The sequence below is a fragment of the Taudactylus pleione genome, unplaced genomic scaffold, assembly GCF_031769625.1.
Source record: "Taudactylus pleione unplaced genomic scaffold, aTauple2 ptg000116l, whole genome shotgun sequence".
Classification (NCBI taxonomy): Eukaryota; Metazoa; Chordata; class Amphibia; order Anura; family Myobatrachidae; genus Taudactylus; species Taudactylus pleione.
In genome coordinates, this window is record NW_028284518.1 from 14,596,733 (window position 1) to 14,617,888 (window position 21,156).

General features: G+C 41.3%; 1 protein-coding gene across 3 annotated transcripts in view; it reads right to left on the minus strand.

Annotated features, from left to right (window-relative positions):
- Window positions 1-21,156, minus strand: part of FARS2 (phenylalanyl-tRNA synthetase 2, mitochondrial) — a 551,321-nt gene that overhangs the window by 234,137 nt on the left and 296,028 nt on the right. For all 3 annotated transcript variants that reach the window (XM_088471693.1, XM_088471694.1, XM_088471695.1), the window contains one exon: window positions 13,380-13,540. In XM_088471693.1, the coding sequence (XP_088327819.1) occupies window positions 13,380-13,540 (161 nt within the window). The remainder of the gene's footprint in view (window positions 1-13,379; window positions 13,541-21,156) is intronic.

A 21,156-nucleotide genomic window follows, 5' to 3' on the forward strand; every position in this document is an offset into this window, starting at 1 on the left:
ATTTTCAATAATTTTGTGTCTAAAACAAAGTTTGTGTACACTGAAACATCAAAAAGCACAGGTGTCACTATCTCGATCATACTAAAAAAATCCTGTATTTTGGAATATTTGGATATCGAAGACTCAACCTGTATATATATATATATATATATATATATATATATGTATGTATATATATATTTATTATAAGTATAACAAATCTTATTGCAATTAATTCATTTTTTACATATGTTCTTCGTTAACCACAAGATAGGTTTCTATGGCAATCAGCTATATTGCATTTCAGTGCAGAGTAAAATTTGTACCATCCTTTCCATTTCTTAAAGAACTGTGAATAATTGATTATTTTCTCACATTTAAAAGCACCCAAAACTCTGAAAGTAAATAACACATTCAAAAGCTCTATATAGTAAATACAGTCATAGTATTATATTAGATTCATAAATGTAAGTAGAGAAATGTTGCTACGTACTTCAAAGCTATTTAATAACATTAATAAAACCTTTTGATCACAGTAAATTATATTTATAGGACAGCTTTGTTCACACACGGCAAAGAAATTGCATGACTCATGACAAATAATAAACTTATGTTTACTTTTCTAACCAAAACAAGATCACTGATGGATTGCATTGTACACCTAATGAGGATATACAGAAATAAAGAAATAAAAAGATTGTATATGCCTGATATTAGCTCATAAGGGAGAATATTTCTCTTGAAATGTCAGTGTCATGATAAAGGCTGCAAAAGTCGACAGTAGAGAGGATCACTTTGAAAAGCCTTTCGCTACAGAATGTCAAAGCTGCTTAGAAGGAAAGAAACACAGAATGGAGCATAAAGGCAACATATCAGTTTAGTCTGGAAGAGAGATAAGGAGCCTTGAACTCAAATACACAGTGGCGTAAATTCATCCCAGACTCCCGGAGGCAAGTTATAAGTTGGAGCCCCCCCCTCCCATCACAGCCGCTGACACTGTAGTGTAGCATTTCACATGCAGATACACCTGCAGTTGCACACAGAATTTAGGCATGCTGCATATCATTTTAATCAGCAGAAGCTGCTTGTGCGTCCTCGTTTGAATAAGACGCATTTGAAGGGAAAAATTCTCACGAAAGGATGCTCGACGCTAACGAGTCACTCTGCACTCACACGTTATGTGTCACAGGGAGGATAGATGTATGTGAGAACATCTGTATGCATTAATCACAGATAAGATAGTGACCTGTATGGTGCAATTATCTCAGAGTCCTCCTGATAGAGGTGAAAGCCACCTGATGTGGGATGGGGAGCCCTCCTGATACCCCTGATGGAGGGGAAAACCACCTGATGTGGGGTAGGAAGCCCTCCTGATACAACTGATGGAGGGGAAAACCACCCGATGTGGTGGCTTTGAGGACTGAGTTAAGTCAAGATACTGCAAGACTGCCACTGTGGTGGGACTACAAATTACAAAAAGTCAAGTCTACTGCCGACTGCATCACATGCTGGGAAGTTGTTCCACCTAAGATCTGACCCCCCCCAGTCTCTGGTGCCCCAGGTCCCTGCCTCCAATGCCCTCTTTTACCGCAGCTCAGTTCGAGGAATCCTTGTTGACATCCAACTCCTGGAAGCAGATCTGCAGCCATGCTTATCCTCGGGCCAGCCACTCAGACTCTGCTGCACGGGTCCACAGCTAGGGCTGCCGTCAGCGAGGAGTGGGACAGAGAGTTGTGGGTGTGGGGGGTGCCGGGACTGCTGCACAGGTCCACAGATAGGGCTGTCCCCAGGGAAGAGTGGGATGGGGAGTTGTTGGTCAGGGGATCCGCCGGGACTGCTGCATCGGTCTGAGCGGTGGAGGAGTAGGACAGAGAGTTGTGGCCGTGTGGTGCTGAGGAGCGACACCAATGAGCAGGGACAGGCTATAGATAGACTGAGGCGGCAGCTGATGGTCTGACGCGGCTGTGACGGTACACTTCGGGTACATAGTTAGGGCGGTATTCAATTGTTATACCACACCCGATCTCCCGTCTAAAGTGATGGGAGACCGCGAGGCACTATTCAAAAATTGCAAATTTTCGTGCTGATCGCGCCCATAGTGGACATTTGGGTGTCTAAACAGGTCAGTTTTCGCCCATTTCAGTTTGCACACCCTGGGAGGTGTGAGCTGAAATGGTGCGCCGGCAGCTGATCGTGCCCAACAGGAGCAACAATTGAATAGCTCCTGTCGGGCACGTAGTGGGGCAAAACAATTGAATACCGCCCTTACAGCCCTAAATTGTGTGAATATGTTGTGGGTAATGGAGGAGGAGCCCCTTCAGTGCTGGTGTCCGGTGGCAGGCGCCTCCATTGTGTCCCATAGTTCTGACCCTGCAGATACAGTTTTGAAATGCAACCAAGGTGTATGTGCTAGGACAGTTTGCTGTATGATAGATGTTCTGTCTGCTTTGCAGGTGACTTCTATAGTAACTTGAAGAAGGGATTTGCCTGTTTTTATAAATATACTTATTACTTTAAATACTTATTCACTGTGTTTTATGGCGTATAAAGATACATGTATTGGGTTTACGAATTACATTTGTTATTATGTACTTCTACTAGATCAACATTATTATTTCTTAGCGCTTAAGGGGGGGAATTCAATAAGTCGCGATACACTACCGCTGGTTAATTGATCCCCCAGGCTAATTCAATAAGCCCCAAAGACGGCATTTATCGGGGAGGCATGGACATGTCCCCCTTAGAAAACAAAACTACTAGTACTACCAGCGCCGCAGTTTCCCTAGTCCTACTGCAGCAGTCTCCCTAGTCCTACTGCAGCATAGCACACAGCTGAGTGTGCTGGGCTGCTGACGGGTAAGAGGGGCGGCATAGGATATGTGTGCGTGTGTGTGGGGAGGGGGGGTGCAGATAACTATCTGTTTTTGGACAGGAGCCGGTGTTAACACATAGGATCCGTGAACTTATCACGGATCCTATGTGTATTCGCCCAAAAACAGATATTTTTTCAAGTGAAAAAAACGGGATCTAATTGAATAACCCAAAGGCAATTCAAGCACTAAAATCCTGTTTTATTTGGCCGAAAACTTATTGGGTCTAATTGAATTCCCCCCTAAGTCTACCAGAATATCTAAAAAACTATTCTATATAATAAGAAATTGGAAATAATGTTTTATTGAAATTTTAAATATATATTCAGGAGTAAGGGAAGGTATGGAAAGGAAAAAGGCAAAAAAGGAGGAAGGTAACAAAGTTATGAACAACACAAAGTTTAATTATTCATGCACAACAAACATTCAGAGTTAAAAATATGTTAAAGCCATTAATAATACCATTACTAAACACAGAAGACAATCTGAATATTTTTTAATACAAAATAGAAGGCATATAATCTACAAAGGAGTAATTTTATTAACAATGGATAGGGATTGGATGGTGAGGTGAGACAATTAGATTAAAATTTTAACAATTCTGAACTACAGTTTCCTACAGATATTAAAAGGAAACATATCTCATAGATGCAGGTGTGCAGGTAGAATTACCATAGCAGTCTTTTTGGATGCAAGTAATCCAATACTGTTATGGTTACTGCAATTCCCATTTACTTCTCCAAGATTGAAGTAGATGCTATTTCATAAAAGTGATTATAGTTACCAATAATGTAAAAACAAATGAAGCGTTTCATTTGTCGCCGCCTGCTTCATCAGATAGAAAAATGCTGTCCACAGGAGCAGAAAGGAACTCTGGGCTTTGATTGGCCAAGCTGAGTGTTGGTTGTTCCTGTGCGCAGTGGAACTATTATTTGTGGATTTCTCACTAAAACTACTCTGGTCTCCTACTTGCATTCCAGAACAGCATCTAGAAGTTTCCTATCTGATGAAGTTGGCTGCGACTCGCAAAACTCGTCATTTATTAACATTACTGGAAATGATAGTTGCTTTTATGAAATACTATCTATTCCAGGCTTAGAGAAATAACTGAGAATTGAACTAGCAATGACAGTGTGGATTACTTGTATCTAGAAAGACTCCTATTGTAATTCTACCGACACATATGTACCTAAGCGTTAGTTTTCCTTTTACTACCCATATTGAAGGGATTTGGATTGTTTTTACATCTGCAGATACTGAAAGTTTAGTTATAAACCAATATTTAGTGGTGCAGGAGCTCCATGATGACTGAACCAAAGGCACCAAATGGCTGAAAATTTATTGAAGAGTGAGAAATTATATGCTCCACTCTGTGCACATACCATATTATCTCTACTATTGGGTAAGATTCCAGTACAGGGTAATTAACAACATTAAGAATATGTCTAATGAGATTCTAATTAAAGCAGGATAAACAGCCGACCTACAATGTGATGGACGACATATCGTGCGGTCCATACAAACCACACGATCTGGTGAACGACCACATGATATACAGTATATCATTCCGCATCCAAGTGAATAGGCTTATTTATCAAATTGACAGATTAATTAGCATGTACGCTTGATCTGTCGATGCGAAGAATGACCTCGCTGGAGCATGGTCTGACATAGTGCGTACACACTTGCCCATGTGGACAATGTCAGCCCGATCCGCAGGATTGGGCGACATATCATCTAATGTGTACCCACATTTAAGGTTTGGAATTTAAGGATCGTAAATAGCATCAGGAAATAAGACAAAGAAATATATGAAATTATCTGTACCATTAAATAAAATATTAAAATATAATTTTTACTTTGCATGCACCAAACCCATTGAGCTATTTCATATTTCATTCTCACTAGCGTAGCCAGGGCCAAATTAACAATGGGGCGGATGGAGCTGTAGCGCCAAGCGTCCCCATGTAAACAGGCCCACAGGATACAAGACATTGTAAAGTAAGTGCATTGCAGACTGGGGGGGGAGGCACAGCCGCTGGGAGAGGGGAACACAGAATGCAAGATGATCAATGTGGAGGAGGGGGAAGAACCAGCAGCAGGGGGATGGAGGGGAGCTGTGAGAATAGACATACCCTATGGAGCAGGGGAGCGCACACAGCATGGGATTTGGATGAGAACAGGGGGGTGCACATTGTGGGATGTGGAAGGGGAACAGGACTACACAGTGTGGGATATGGAGGGGGGAACAGGAGCACACAATGTGGGATGTAGGATAACAGGAGCACACAGTATGGGATGTAAGGGAACAGGGGAGCACACTGTATGGGATGTAGGGGAACAGGGGAGCACATAGTATGGGATGTAGGGGAACAGGGAAGCACAGTATGGGATGTAGGGGAACAGGGGAGCACACAGTATGGGATGAAGGGGAACAGGGGTGCACATAGTATGGGATGTAGGGGGAACAGGGAAGCACAGTATGGGATGTAGGGGAACAGGGGCGCACACAGTATGGGATATAGGGAACAGGGGAGCACACAGTATGGGATGAAGGGGAACAGGGGTGCACATAGTATGGGATGTAGGGGAACAGGGAAGCACAGTTTGGGATGTAGCGGTACAGGGGAGCACACAGTATGGGATGTAGCGGAACAGGGGAGCACACAGTATGGGATATAGGGGAACAGGGGAGCACACAGTATGGGATATAGGGGAACAGGGGAGCACACAGTATGGGATATAGGGGAACAGGGGAGCACACAGTATGGGATGTAGGGGAACAGAGGGGCACACAGTATGGGATGAAGGGGAACAGGGGTGCACATAGTATGGGATGTAGGGGAACAGGGAAGCACAGTTTGGGATGTAGCGGAACAGGGGAGCACACAGTATGGGATGTAGCGGAACAGGGGAGCACACAGTATGGGATATAGAGGAACAGGGGAGCACACAGTATGGGATATAGGGGCCACAGGGGAGCACACATTATGGGATATAGGGGAACAAGGGAGCACACAGTATGGGATATAGGGGAACAGGGGAGCACACAGTATGGGATGAAGGGGAACAGGGGTGCACATAGTATGGGATGTAAGATAACAGGAGCACACATCATGGGACGTAGGGGAACAGAGGAGCACACAGTATGGGATGTAGGGGAACAGGGGAGCACACAGTATGGAATGTAGGGGAACAGAGGGGCACACAGCATGTGGTGTAGGTGAACAGGGAACAACACAGGCTGGGATATGAAGGGAGAAACGGGAGCACACAGCATGGGATGTGGAGGGGGCACAGTGATACACACAGCGTAGGATGTAGAGGGGAAATGGGAGCACATAGCATGAGATGTGGAGGGGGAAACGGGAGCACACAGTGTGGGATGTGGAAGGGGTAAAAGGGGAGTAAACAGCATGGGAAATGGGATCACAAAATGTGAGATGTTGAGGGGGAACAATTAAGCACACCGTGTTTGATGCAACACTGCTTCTTTTAGTGGAACCTATTTCTGGGGAAGGAGGGGTGGTGGGCACCAGCTGAAATTTTACCTAGGACACCAATTTGTTCAAGGATGGCGTTGAGTGGAAGGTTTCACAAGCCCTCTCTACACTACCTAACACTGATCACATTCCTCACATCACTAGTCACACTTCCAGCATTAGCATACAATAGGCCCTTCATAAATTTCAGTTTCATGCCCATGTGGACCTTAATCTGGCACTGAGTGTAGCACTATACGAAATTGGTTAAACATAAAATTAAGGGAGTAGACTAATAGTTACACATTAGAATGTTACATTTTAACCGTGTACAATAAACAGCAAGCTTTTTTCTTTATGAACTCCACTTAAATATAAAAGTGGTGTTGATGCAGACAATGTACTCCTATATACAGGTATTGATAATCCCAGGGATACCTTGGAGTTGATATTGGACAGGCTGGGGGATTTTGGAGCCATTTCAGGTTATATAGTCAATCTACTGTATCTAAATCCATTGGCGTTTATTTACACCCACGCATCCACACACCACATTGCAGTTATCATTTGCCTGTCACTTGGGCCAAGTCCTCTATTGAATATTTGGGCATTCAGCTTCCAAAAATGTTGCCTGAGTTATACCACCTTAATATATCTAAGGCTATTTCTCAAATGTCCAGTGAGTTGGAGGGCTGGGGTCATCTTTTATTGTCTTATATGGGCGTAGCAAGTTTGATTAAAATGGTGACATTTCCTAGGTTATTATAATTAATTCAATCACTCCCAATATTGTTTTCTCAGAAGGACTTACAATTATTACATTCACTATTTCAAAATTTATATGGGGGGCTAAACGACTTTGCATTGGTCTTTTTAAGTTACAACAGACCAAATATAATGGGGAAATTAATGTCCCAAATGTATTGCATTATAACCATGCAGCCATAATGAGACACCTTAAGGATTGGCTACATGGACAGGATATGTATGCAACCACTTAGATTGAAGAGCATTTTTACTAGATTGTGGCTTGCTAGGGTTTCTGCATCAATATTGCTGAAGTTTCGATACAACTGCGAGAAAACCCACTTTTATGGTCCACACATAAAATATGGCAATTTTAAGACATAAACATAACTTAAACTCCCACAAATGATTTTTTTCATTTTTCCTGGATAATCCAGATTTTCAACATGGTCTGGCGTCTTTCCCCTTTACGAAGCTACAGGAGAGGGTTTGAAAACAATTGATGCCCTATTACATAAGCATGCTAAACGGCCCTTAACCTGCTCTCAAACGATAGAAAAGTTCCCTACATTTCATTCCTACACCCTCACATACATATGCAAGAAAAAAAGATGAATTACCTGCACAGAAATATACAGTTATATATCAGATCTTTCCCTATTTTAAAAATATGATGAAAATAATATATTTTCAATGGAGGTTCACCCTGGAATCAAACAACAGTACAAATACAGGAAATAGAAAATGAATTATCCTCCTTTTTCATATTGGTCCTATTTGGATACAGTATGGAGTTTCTGTCCTTCTGCAAGGCATGATGTTTAGCCTTTTTAATTGCTCTCTTACTATATCCAATGTGTATCAATCTTTCCCTCAGCTCATCTGATCTTGCGTGAAAGAGATCAGTATTTGAGCAATTTCTCCTTAAACGTAAAAATTCACCCTTGGGGATCCCTCTCAGAACCGGCGGAAAGTGTGCGCTGGTGTTATGTAACACACTATTCGTTGCTGTATTCTTTCGATATAAATCAGTTTGGATTCTGCCATCAGGCATCCTTTGAATTTTAACATCCAGAAAAGTTACTTCCGTCTGACTAGTTTCACATGTGAGTTTAAGATTGAGATCATTCCTATTCAATAGAGGGAACTAATATCAGTCTAATAAATTAACCCTGTGATTCACAATATGTATTTGACTGTGGAGACAGGAGAGGGACAAACAAGTTGTTTGTTCCTTGACTAAGGATTTAGTGTTATAAACAATTATCCTATAAATATGTGTCAATAAAATTCTATTTAAAAGTACTATCACTCTGCCTAACCCAGCGGCACTGATTATACTCAATGTCATGTAGAGTATTAGTGAAATCCTATCTACTAAACGGCGATATTGCTAACTAACCTACTATTGAGTAGTTTCACTATCATATGTCCCATATTCTATAGACAACCGTCTGACTAATAGACTATTAGGCCATTGCGCTATGTAAATTGGAAGTACAGACAGAGGGCCTGATTCAGAGCTGAACGCTCTGACCAGAGCGCTCGCTCTGAATCAGGGCCCTCCTACCTTTTTTGGAGCGTCCTCATGGTCGCTCGCATAGCTGTGGGTTACCACCCACAGCTATAGCGAGCGTCCATGATGATGGTCGCGATGGTCTTGACCATCGCGACCATCGGGCTTGCGACGGAAACCCTGCAGTAGGGTCTCGCTGCCGCAAGCCCTGGAGTGATTTTGGCTCTATCAGAGCCCAAATCACTCCCACTGACATCACTAGTGATGTCAGTGGGGCCGGCTTGAGACGGTAGGCGTTCCCATGGGAACGCCTCCGTCTGGCAGGCACGCCCCCGGCACGCCCACCAAAGGGGGCGTGCTGTCAATCAACATCGACAGCACGCCCCCTTTGGTGCGAGACCTGGAGCGATGGTGGGCCCGTCGCTCACCGGGTCTCGCGCATGCGCACGACGGAGCTCCCTCCATCGTGCGCATGCGCAGTGGGGAACATCGACCCGCTTGCAAGCGTCCTGCCGCTCGCGAGTGGGTCTGAAAGACCCCCAGAGGCATTAATATAGACAACATACAGTGGTTGAGAATTTTATTTTAATTTATTCATATTTCGCAACTTTAATATTTTAGATAAGAATAATAAAAGTTATATTTTAGTTTACATGTTATTTCCCCGAAAAACATTATAATAATATACATTCAGATTTGTGAGTGTCCCATAAAGGAATTTCTTTTCTTCTTCCTATATTTGTACCCTCACATACATGGAAGCAAAACATTACATTTTTGCAACTACTAAATGGTTTTCTGATGTTGATTGCAATAACCCATTAGATAGGATGCTTTTGTCTCCCCCAACTTCTAGTCATACACTTTCCATTTACTACTCTTTCTTGAGAACACAAATTGATTATGCCCAAATACGTACAGGCATGAGTAGATGGCCGGTCGACATGCCCTCTCTCTCTTGTGATACTTTAAATAAAATGTTAGCCACATCTAGGAAATTACTTCTGGCGGTTCAATACCAAGAGATGTTTTTAAATTTACTTCACAGGTCATATTTTTCTCCTCACAGACAATTTAGGGCGGGAATGACGAAGTCGCCCTCATCTATATCACTATTTCTGGAAATGCCCTCTTCTCAGAATATTTTGATTAAAAGTTCGTAAATATGCTTTTAATAATTTGGTGAATTGTCTTCCCTTTACTAATGAGTGGGCATTGTTTGGAATATTACCGAAGGGTCAGAGAGTGACGAAAGGCTGTAAACAATTATTATTGATAATCAGTGCGGTAGCTCGCAAAGCCATCTTACAAGCCTGGATAAGTGTTTCCCCTCCTACTTTGAAATTATTTAAAGAAAAGCTTTTTCATTTGTTTAACATGGATTGGACAGAAGCCACGTTAGAAAAGGAGGTCTTTGGCCCTCATTCAGAGCCGTTCGCTATTTGCGGTCGTTCGTTTAAAAACAAGGGGTGGCTATTCAAATGATCCGTACGCACATTGTAGTCTGTTCACACCTCTAAGTCTGAACGAGCGAGCAAAACATACGCTCGTTTATTTGTTAAAAACGCCCCCTGGCCGCTCGCATCCTACGTCATGTCCGCTATTTATTAGATTAATCGAGTACATCGACCAGCGTATGAACTGCTCGCTATTCTTGTGGTTGGTGTTTGCTACCACAAATTTGCGAGCAGTTCTGGCTCTAAAATAACCCAGTGACGTGGTCAATGACGCTGCTGTTTTAAATATACACACCCATAAAACGTCCGTTTTGACCTTTAAGCACGCCTGCGTTCGGATCTCCACTCCCCATTTTCAAGCACCATCCCCTGTTACCACCCACATACGCCTCATTCTGTCACTCAAAATAGCAGGCACTCGCTATATAGCGTACAAACGATTTTCGGCCGCACTGACTGGTTCGCGCATGCGTACTAAAAACCGTACGCATGCGCAGATGTGCAAACATCGCTCGGAACGAGCGTACTGCCGCTAACGAGCGGCTCTGAATGAGGGCCTTTGTCTCTAAATTTTTTGACACATGGGAGAGTTATATCTTGCCTGTTGATTTCCGGAAACATATCCACGCGTCATTTAGGAATACTCAATGGTATAACCTCCGTGAACTATCTAATGACCCTCCAATCACCTTGGAATTTTAATTTTAAAGTAGAATCTATAGAAAGATATGTTCGTACACATGTATATATGTTATGCAGTTGCTTGTGTATATGTCATACTTAGGTGAACATTTATATTTATTTATCATTTTACTTTTGGTTGGGGTTTACTGGGTCTCGGTCTCGTCTCATGACTCCTATTATCCCATTTTCTGTAAAATTTAACTGGGAACCTTATGGGGACTTCTTTTACTGTTTCATAGGATGACTAAATTAGTTTTGTTCTGCTAATTATTTTAATGGATTATATATTATAATTGTGATGATTTTGTATGATCTTTTCAACAATTCTGTTTTCAGATGTTAAACTAGAATTGTATTAATTATCCTTCTTTTTTCTGTATATTATATATGGAGTTTCAATAAAAATGATTTAAAATAAAAGTGGTGTTGAGCCACATAAAGCCTCATGTAATTAGAGCTACCAAACAGAGATAACTCTGAGCACAGGCCATGTATGCTAATGCCTATATGCTTAGGGTGCCACTGCTCCATGAGGGTCCCCACCCAACACGATGGCCTGTCTCCACGTCACCCAGCACACATTGGCAAGAGGCCATGACAGCAGATGTGACCTCTTATCAGTAGTACTACAGAGACACTAAGGGGTCCTATTGGTGATGCGCTTAGAAAAATAACTTATTTTTTAAATATGCTAGTAGATGAAACCCTCTCTTCAATTGATCAGAGATTTCAGACGCTGGGAGACGTTAGTGACAAATTTGGAGAGATCTTCAACTTCCCCAACATGGCAAAAGAAGAGTTGCTACAGTAAACCTTGAGCACTGCTCTAACAATTAACGGACAGCAAGATATTGATGGCAGGGAACTTGCAGTGTAAATACAAAATTTACTCCCATTTTACATTCAAAAACATGATAAATATGGAGCTATTGAATTCCCTGTATAAAAAACACCTGTCAGAAACTTTACTGTAGCTTCTCTAAGCTCAAACTGATTGTAACCTGAGATCAACTATGGAGCAAGGACGTCTCAGTGAACTTTCGATAAATGTGAACTCACAACAGCTGTCATGATAGATGACACTGCTGCAAGAAAGTCAATGCAAGTAAGGCCTATTTCACACCTGCCGGTTTTTTGCCGGTTTTGGCAATCCGGCAAAAAAAGGATGTTTTTTTGCAGGGTGTAAAATTTATAAACAAGGAACCTGGTGGGTCCTTTCACACGGCATGGGCACGGCACAGTCACCGTGTAACAGCCGGGGATATCCACGTAGCTGGACGACTGCAATGCCATGTCTATGCAGTCCAAGCAAGACAGTTGAGTATAGGAAACAATGTTTCCTTACACGCACACCGGCCGGCTTGTACTGCAGTTGCTGTTGCTGCTGCGCATGCCCAGTAGAAGAAGGGAAAAATAAACACATTAAAAACTTCTCAAAACCATTACATGTGAAAGACACTGAGTGCCTGGAAAAAACATCTGGCTTCTGCCTGTTTTTTGGCCGGCCGGCCAAAACCGTGCAAGTGTGAAATAGCCCTAAGGGTGTGGAACACGGCTCTAGTTAATCAGTATTAAGTATTGTACTCAAGAAGCACACTAAGGCCCTGATTCAGACCCACTCGCGAGCGGCTGTCCGCTCGCAAGTGGGTCGATGTTCTGCACTGAGCATGCGCACGACGGAGGGAGCTCCGTCGTGCGCATGCGCCAGACGCGACGAGCGAAGGAAAGTCCTTCGCTCGTTGTGTCTGATCAAAGGGGGCGTGCTGTCGATGTTGATTGACAGCACGCCCCCTTTGGTAGGCGTGCCTCCCTGACGGGGGCGTTCCCACGGGAACGCCTCCCGTCAGAAGCCGGCCCACTGACATCACTAGTGATGTCAGTGGGAGTGATTTTGGCTCTGATAGAGCCAAAATCACTCCGGAGCTTGCACCGCAGGCTCCGGCTCGCAGTTTCGATGGTCGCGATGGTCACGACCATCGCGGCCATCAAAATGCACGCTCGTATAGGCTGTGGGAGGTGACCCACAGCTATATGAGCGTCCAGAAGGACGCTCCATTTTCATGGAGGGCGGCCCTCATTCAGAGCGTGCGCTCTGCTCAGAGCGTACGGCTCTGAATGAGGGCCTAAGTTTGGTATTTGCAACAACATCTAATTTTCCATCACTGATTTGGAGAGCAGACATACCAAACGGTGTCACATGAAATGGCTGTAAAGCATTTATTGACCTTAGGTTTGCAAAATTATTTTTCTGGACATCATAAAAACAATTACAGTATACAATACAAATCAGAAAATATGTTATCAGAGAGATTGACTTTAAACTACTGTAATAAGTATTTTGAGCTCTATAAAAGTGCAATTTTAAAAAATTACAAACTTTAGATTTTCTAAATACATTTAGTCTAAATTTACACTTGGAGAACAATTACTTTAGTATGCACTCTTCTTGATTGCCCCCAGCTAAATAACAAGGTGCATATATTAAACATCTCATCAACCTACAGAATAACATTCATACCGCTTATTACTGTAAGTAAGCATCACTCATTTCCTTACACACCTCTATGGAGTGTGAGGAAAATTAGTGAATCATAATGTAATTAAAATGTATATTTACTGGATTAAGTTTGCGTGCATGGGTTACCTGATATTGCACTCTCTCATTGATGTTAGACACATGGAATTGTTTTAGGAAGAGCTCATTTTCACTCCAGAACAAGCGGATGTCAGGAATACTGTACAGGATCATTGCCAGCCTCTCTAATCCAAGACCAAATGCCCATCCAATTTTGTCATGAGCACCAGCTGCAATCAAAGGCAAAAAAAAATTGAGAAGCTTAGTATTAAAGATTTAGAATAAAATTTTTATTGCAATTCCAATGAATACACTAAAGAGACAGAAAAATCTGTCAGTAATTGCCATCTGATGGTTCATAAATTTACGTAAACAAAGGATTGTAAAATTAATCAATATAGTACACCTCAACAGCAGAAATGTGTAAGGTACAGATGATCTTAGAGCCTTTCCAAATAGGAAATAAACACTACTGTTTGATGGATATAGGTCTTACACATAAAACTATCCCAGTCTGTTTTCAAAAAGTATATCAAATTGATTATGTATATGGGAATAACAAAATATTTATTTTCTTACATGTATATTGTATGTAGTTTATTAATTTTGCAGAGTCCGGCATACTATTAATTATTAGTACTTTTTACTACATGCATTACTGGTGAAAATACGCTCATCTTTCAAGTTGTTATTGACATTTAAGCAATTCAAGTTGTTAGTAACCTGAAATGGTATAAAGGTAAGCAGTTAATTGCTGGAGGTAAAATAAAAAAAAAGTTTTGGTTAGTTAAAACTGAAAAATAAAACTTACAGTTAAAGTATTAAAAAGGTATTTTTCATGGAACAAGTAACGGATTAAGAACTTATAGCTGTTCTGAGCTAATGAAAGTAAATTAAGCCTTAAAAGCTGAAGTTTGTACATTCCTACAGGGGTCCCAACTGCTTTTGATTACTTGATTACAAACCCTCTGTCTGTACGCAGGTTGAATCTCCCATATCCAAATATTCAGAATTATGGAATATTCCGAAAAATACTGATTTTTTTTTTAGCATGACTGAGATAGTGAAACCTTTACTTTTTGAAGATTCAAAGCAAACAAACTTTATTTAAGGCACAAAATTATTAAAAATATTGTACAAAATTATCTTCAGGCTTTGTGTATAAGGTGTATATGAAACATAAATGATTTCACGTTTGTACACAAATTTTGTTTAAGCCACAAAATTATTGAAAATATTGTATAGAATTACCTGCAGGCTGTGTGTATAAGGTGTATATGATACATAAATGCATTCTGTGCTTAGATTTGGGTCCCTTTCCCAAGATATTTGATAATGGTATGTACATATTCCAAAATACGAAATATTCCGATATCTAAAATACTCCTGGTCCCAAAGCATTTTGGATACTGGAGACTCAACCTGTAATATGATATGTAAATATTTTATCAACATTTAGAATGTCAACACTAGAATGTTACACATTGCTGTTAGGTTTAGGCTGCAGTTAGAGTCAGTTTTAGGCTGCGGTTAGGGTATGGTTCTAAAACGGTAAAAAATGCTATGTTGACATGCTGTCTGGCGACATGCACAATGTCCATATTATGACCATTTTCATATGTCACTATAATATCCAGGTCGACATGCAGTGTATGTCAACATTCTGAATGTCGACATTACAGATGTGTCCACATACATCTAGCCTCCTTGCACGTTAAAAGGCGCTTCTAGTCGCGCCATGCTCAATTGATTAGCCAATATATCTACCAGTACCCAGCATAACAGTGGAAGGCAAGCAGACATTATAATTTTTAAAATTGTAGGTCTCTCCTTTACAGAAAATGCAAAGAAACCCAATGTGTCAGTTTCTTACACCATCAAAAGTGGACTGCTGAAGACTAAAAGAAGGTCTTGTGGACCAGTGAATCAAAATTGAAATCTTTGCTTCCTAATGCAGGTTTTGTCCACCGTCAAGTAGGTGAAAGATGGTTCCTCGGTGTGTGACGCCAACTGTCAAACATGGAGGAGGAAGCATGATGGTCTGGGTTTCATTTGTTGGATCCCGAGTTGGGGACTTACACAGAGTGCCTGGATCCTTAAACCATATAAACTAACATAGCATTTGCAGCGACATGAAATAGGTATTCTATAATAGAAAACTTGGCCTTTCACACAAAGCAAATAATTATTGCATTTAATTAATGTATAGAATCCCCAAATGAACACATGCGCAGAAGCCGGCGACGGAGACAGGTAAGTAAAGCTGCTACTTCTGTAGCAGTGTTACTAATATGGGGGACAGCTGCTTTTCGGAATAGTGATGAATTGCTCCGGTGATAAGTATCCCCCATGGCGAGGAGGATACTTACGCATGCAGCCCCCGATAATGTATAGACCCATTTGACCCTTGCAACAGTAGAAAAACTGAGATTTCTATTCTTCCCATTATAATTTAGATTCACTATTACACCATGCCCGCATGCAGTCATCCATTACTGTCCAATATGCACTCTAATGTGGGGGGGGGGGGGTGAGAGAGGGAAGCAGGTAGTGAGAGGTGCAGGGGAGAGAAAGGAATGCAGGGGCTGAGAGATGCAAAGAGGAATTGGGGTGAGAGGCGCAGGGGCTAGGCTTATTGGGTAGTCCAGAGTGGGAGGTGCTGGTGGTAAGTAAATGAGAGAGAGAAGCAGGTGGTCAGACACAGAGAGCATGTGGGGAGTGAGAGAGAGAGTTACCTGGGAAGAGAGATATACTGTAGACACATGTAAGACATTAAGGAAAGGTGAACACAGGGAGAATAGCCTTACTGTACATCATATATATTATATCACACTACATAATACAAAAAAAAATCTAAAATTATCAAAATCCCGGTGACACAAAAACCGGGACTTAGTTACTCTTACCCTGTATGGCGGTCCTTTACAAAGGTGGGCTATTCTGTTTCAGTTCGCTGTCAATCCATTTGATGAGGTTCATAGGCGCAGCCATGTTGCCTTTGATCAGGTTAGCACCAGTATCCAGTCTCTACCTGTCTACTGCACTGACATGACCACTTGTGCCTATCTCTGACTAAAGTACCCTATTTAAGCCTGCACTTGACACAAACACCTTGTCTGAACAGTGTGGTTCTTTACCTTCCAGTGATCCCACTCACTAGTGAGTAAGTGCTACCACTGATCCACTGCCTAAACCTGTGCTGCTGGATTCCTGCAAGCTGCTGCGTCTGAGTATTCCATCTACTCTGCAGTCCGGTGCTGTATGCTGTTTTCCACACCTGCACCCTACTAACTGTGTTCAAGTACCGGTTCTAGTCTGGCTCAACTACTACTACTCTCAGCAGGCTGCTGCTTTCTCCAGTCCCATTCCGGTTTAATTTTATAAGGGATATTGGTCTAGCGCACTTTAAGTAAATGGTGTAGACTTCAAAAAGGTGTGCTGCTGTCCTGGGGGATGTCTGACCTCATCCAATGGGGATAATATGAAAAGATAGCCAGGGGCTGCGCTCAACCTTTTAGACTAAATGAAAGTATGTTGATAGAATCGTGGAAAATAAATAATAATTTTAATAATGTCAAAAAGTACTGATTAGTCACATATAAAATAGTAAGTTAACAGAGACCAATGTCCTGTTAAGTCAGCATACATATATATGAACCGATGGGTATCAAAATATGCAATGTCCAGCAAATGGCAATATAGTAATATTAATGGTAATATAGTGCAAACTGATGTATAGAACACTTGAGGTGAAAAATGATTGAAAAATTCACATAAGCCGTATTGCCACCTGTATTATCCTGTTGATGGTATTTTGAGCAATAAATAATGTCTGAAAAAGATCTAACGGCGTCCCGCTAGTCTTAATGCAAAGTACCTTTTATCTGTCCGTATGCGCGTTGCCCGGGAGGATTCTTCTTCTGATCCGGGGACATCCAGCTGGAGCCGACAGCGGGGATCTCTCTGTGTTACGGCGCACTGTGCCGCACACTCACGGACACTGCCCCTGCAACCAGGGTCAGGGTCGTGGGCATGCTCAGAGTGCGCCAGCAAACGAAGGGGACGTGACAGCGGTCCTGACTCTGACGAGCCGGGGGCCGTGGACGTGAACCCTATCAGAGGATACTTACCCGGAGGGGCTACCTTCCTGTCCTTTCTTCTTATCCTGATGGTGGGGTGCTTTTGGTGATCTCTTCTTCTTGGCAGTAAATACGTGGTCTGGTGTTTCGGTGGTGGATACAGGCAGTCCGGCAGTGCAATACTTGTGTTCTAGAATTGTCCGTCTCCAACGCGTTTCGACCTTCGCGGTCTTCTTCTGGGAGCATATAGTGTAGGCTGTATGGTGTGGAAGGGTTTAAATACAGCTGCGAATCTTCTGATAGGTGGGAAGTGACATCAGTGTTCTTTGATTGGCCCTATGTTTCCATGGTGACGGGAAAGGCTTGTACTTAATGTGTATAGACGGGCCCTACGTTGCCATTGTGAGGGGAAGGGCTAGTTCTTTCCAGTATTGTGTTTACACGGGCCTCAGGTTGCCATGGTGACAGGCTGCGCTGGTTTAGCTCATTAATGCTTTCCTGTTAAATATGGTGTATATATGTATATTGCAGTAATAGGTTTATATACAGCTGCAAGTCCTCTGATATGTGGGAGATGTCATCAGTGTTCTTTAGCTGGCCCTTTGTTGCCATGGTGATAACGGAGGCTTGTATTTCCCAGTACTGTGTATAGATGGGCCCTGTGTTGCCATGGTAATAGGAGGGACTAGTCCTTCCCAATATAGTGTTTAGACGGGCCTCAGGTTACCAAGGTGACAGGCTGCGTTGTTTAAGTTTTTTTGGAACTGTCCCGCTTTATTACGGTGTATGTATATATATATATATCTATACTATTTTATATTATTAAAAAGTGGAGATTCTTAGGTATTGTGAATATGATCTTATATGAATGAATAGATCATATAAACCGTATAAGCACCCATATATACATTGTATATTGAACTTTGTTTGATTTACTGAAGAAAATGATGTCCATAATACTGGTTATGTATATTGTAGAAACAGTTTGTAATGCATCACTACCTCTATATAATTACATGTGTAATGATAATCGGTCCCTTCCACCTTGATCTAAAAGTTTATGGCATCTAATAATAGATATGTATGTGGCTCCTCTCTCTCTGTCTAGTTTGATTATGGAGGGACTGTGCTTCAGCATTAACCCGTTTTGTATATGCATAGTTATAGTGGGCTGGTGATGCATTCTGGGAGGATGTAATTGATTACGTGTTACATATTATTGATTTAATTTCGTTGTCACGATTTAGGCCTCTGGGATGGAATGTCTGCAGTTTATACATCCATTCTAGTTCTACCTTGTTGATATAGTGATCAAAATCCCCCCCTCTCCAATTGGGTTTCACAGTTTGTATTGCTACAAAGCTCATCTCTTTCGGGTTATGATTATGATACTCATTGAAGTGTTTTGATAAGTTGTGGCTCTCTAGTTTTTTTATTTATGTTCCTTACATGTTCAGCTATCCTGATTTTTAAGGGTCGAGTGGTTCTGACCACATATTGTTTGGGACAAGTGCATTGTAGAAGATATACCACGTTATTGGTATTACATGTGAGAGTTTCCTTGATTGTATGCATTTCTCCTGTACTGCATGATTTAAACGCCTTTGTTGGTTTCGTACTTGTTGTTTCAGTGTTTCTACATCCTACACATGAGTGGCAGTGAAAGAAACCTTTTTGTACTTTGCATAGAGTAGTTTGTTGTGCTTTTGTTGGTGGATTGTGATTCTTAACTAGTTTTGACCTCAGGTCTGGCGCCTTCCTATAGGTTATTTTTGGTTTGTTGGTTATATAGCCTGCCAGTAAGTCGTCTTCCTTCAGTATGTTCCAATGTTTCTGTAGTATTTTTTCTAATTGCCTACTTTGTTTTGAGTATTGAGTGATAAAGCGAACTTCTTCATTATATGATTTATTAGGTTTTGAATTCGTGCAACTCAATAGATCATCCCTGTTCCTTTGCTTCACTGTTTCTAGTGATTGTTGTATCAAGGTGTCTGGATAGCTTTTGTCTCTAAATTGTATGGAAAGCTCTTTGCTTTGTTCAAAAAAATCAGTCTGTCTAGAGCAGTTCCTTCTGAGGCGTAGGAATTGGCCTTTTGGTATTGCGTTAAGCCAGTTTGGATGGTGCCAACTCGTTGAGAGAATAAAACTATTCACATCTACTGTTTTTTTGTGCGTATTTGTATGTATCTGTTTGTCTTTTATGAAAATATTAAGGTCCAAGAACACTACTTCAGTTTTGCTATAGTTAGCTGTAAAAATTAGGTTGTTTGAATTAATGTTAATGGTGGTTAGGAATTCGTTAAGGGTTTCTTCATTGCCCTTCCATATGAATATCACGTCATCTATGTACCGTTTCCAGAGCACGAGGTTCGCCCCAAGTTCCTGATCTTTCCAGATGTTGTGTTCCTCCCACCAACTCATAAATAAGTTGGCGTAACTTGGGGCAAACCTCGTGCCCATAGCTGTACCGGTGGTTTGTAGGAAGAATTTGTTGTCATACCATACATAATTGTGTTTCAAGATGTATTCTATACTCTGTAGGATGAATTCAAGTTGCAGTTGTGGTAAGTCGGGGTCCTGTTCTAAATGAAAACGGATACTGTTGATCCCTTGTTCATGGTCTATGATCGAATATAGTGATGTCACATCTGTGGTGACTAACCAATATTCGTCCTCCCAATTGATATGTTGTAATATGTTAAGGATTTGTGTTGTGTCTTTGAGATAAGCTTTCTGTTTGTGTACATATGGTTGAAGAAATTAATCTAAATATTGTGATAAGTTTGAAGTGAGTGATCCTATTCCCGAAATTATGGGTCTTCCTGGTGGATTGGTTGGATTCTTGTGGATTTTTGGCAAAAAGTAGAAAACTGGAATAATCGGATGGCTGGTGGTTATGAATTTGTGTTCTGATTTTGTGAGGATGCCTGTTGTTAGGCCTTTCTGAATGTGTTGATCTAATTTCTTTTTGAATAGCTCTGTTGGGTCTTGGTCTAGTTGTTTGTATGTGTTAATATCCTGTAGTATCCTTATAGCCTCAGTATGATAATCTTTCTGGTTCATGATGACTATCCCTCCTCCCTTGTCTGCGGGTTTTATAACAATGGAATGTGTCTTTTGAAGATGTTGTAATGTTTCGCGTTCTTTTTTGGTTAAGTTATTGTTCCTTGTTTTGTTTATATCTATTCGTGATATCTCCTTTTCTACCATGTGTATGAAGGTGTCAATCTGTGATCCTTTAAGATGGCTAGGATAGAAGGAGGATGTTGGTTTCAAATTTGTATGTCTGAAAGGGTCTGTGGTCATACTTGTTGAATTTCTTATTTCTGCCGGGGTAGTGGACATATAATATTTTTTTAAAGTAAGTTTGCGTGCAAATTTGTGTAAATCCAGATATGTATTAAATTTGTTGATATTGTTGGTGGGGGCAAATTTGAGTCCTTTGTCTAATAATTTGAGATGATCGTCCGTGAGTACCGTGTTGCTCAAATTAAATATACCTTGTCCTGTGATACTTTGTTGGTTTAAGGTTTGTGTTTTGTTTGATTTTGATTTTCAACCTCTGCATCCTCTTCTAATTTTTCTAGTTTCCTTTTTATTGATTTTGAGATGTTTTGATGTTCTTGGGGATCTGGGGGGCCTGGTGTTTGTGTGACCAGATCTAAAAAAGATTTCTGCTCTTGTGGTGTACATAATGAGGGTGACTCTATTTCTCTTCTGTATGGTACGTTTTCTGTAGATACTGTAGAAAATGTAACATACAGAAG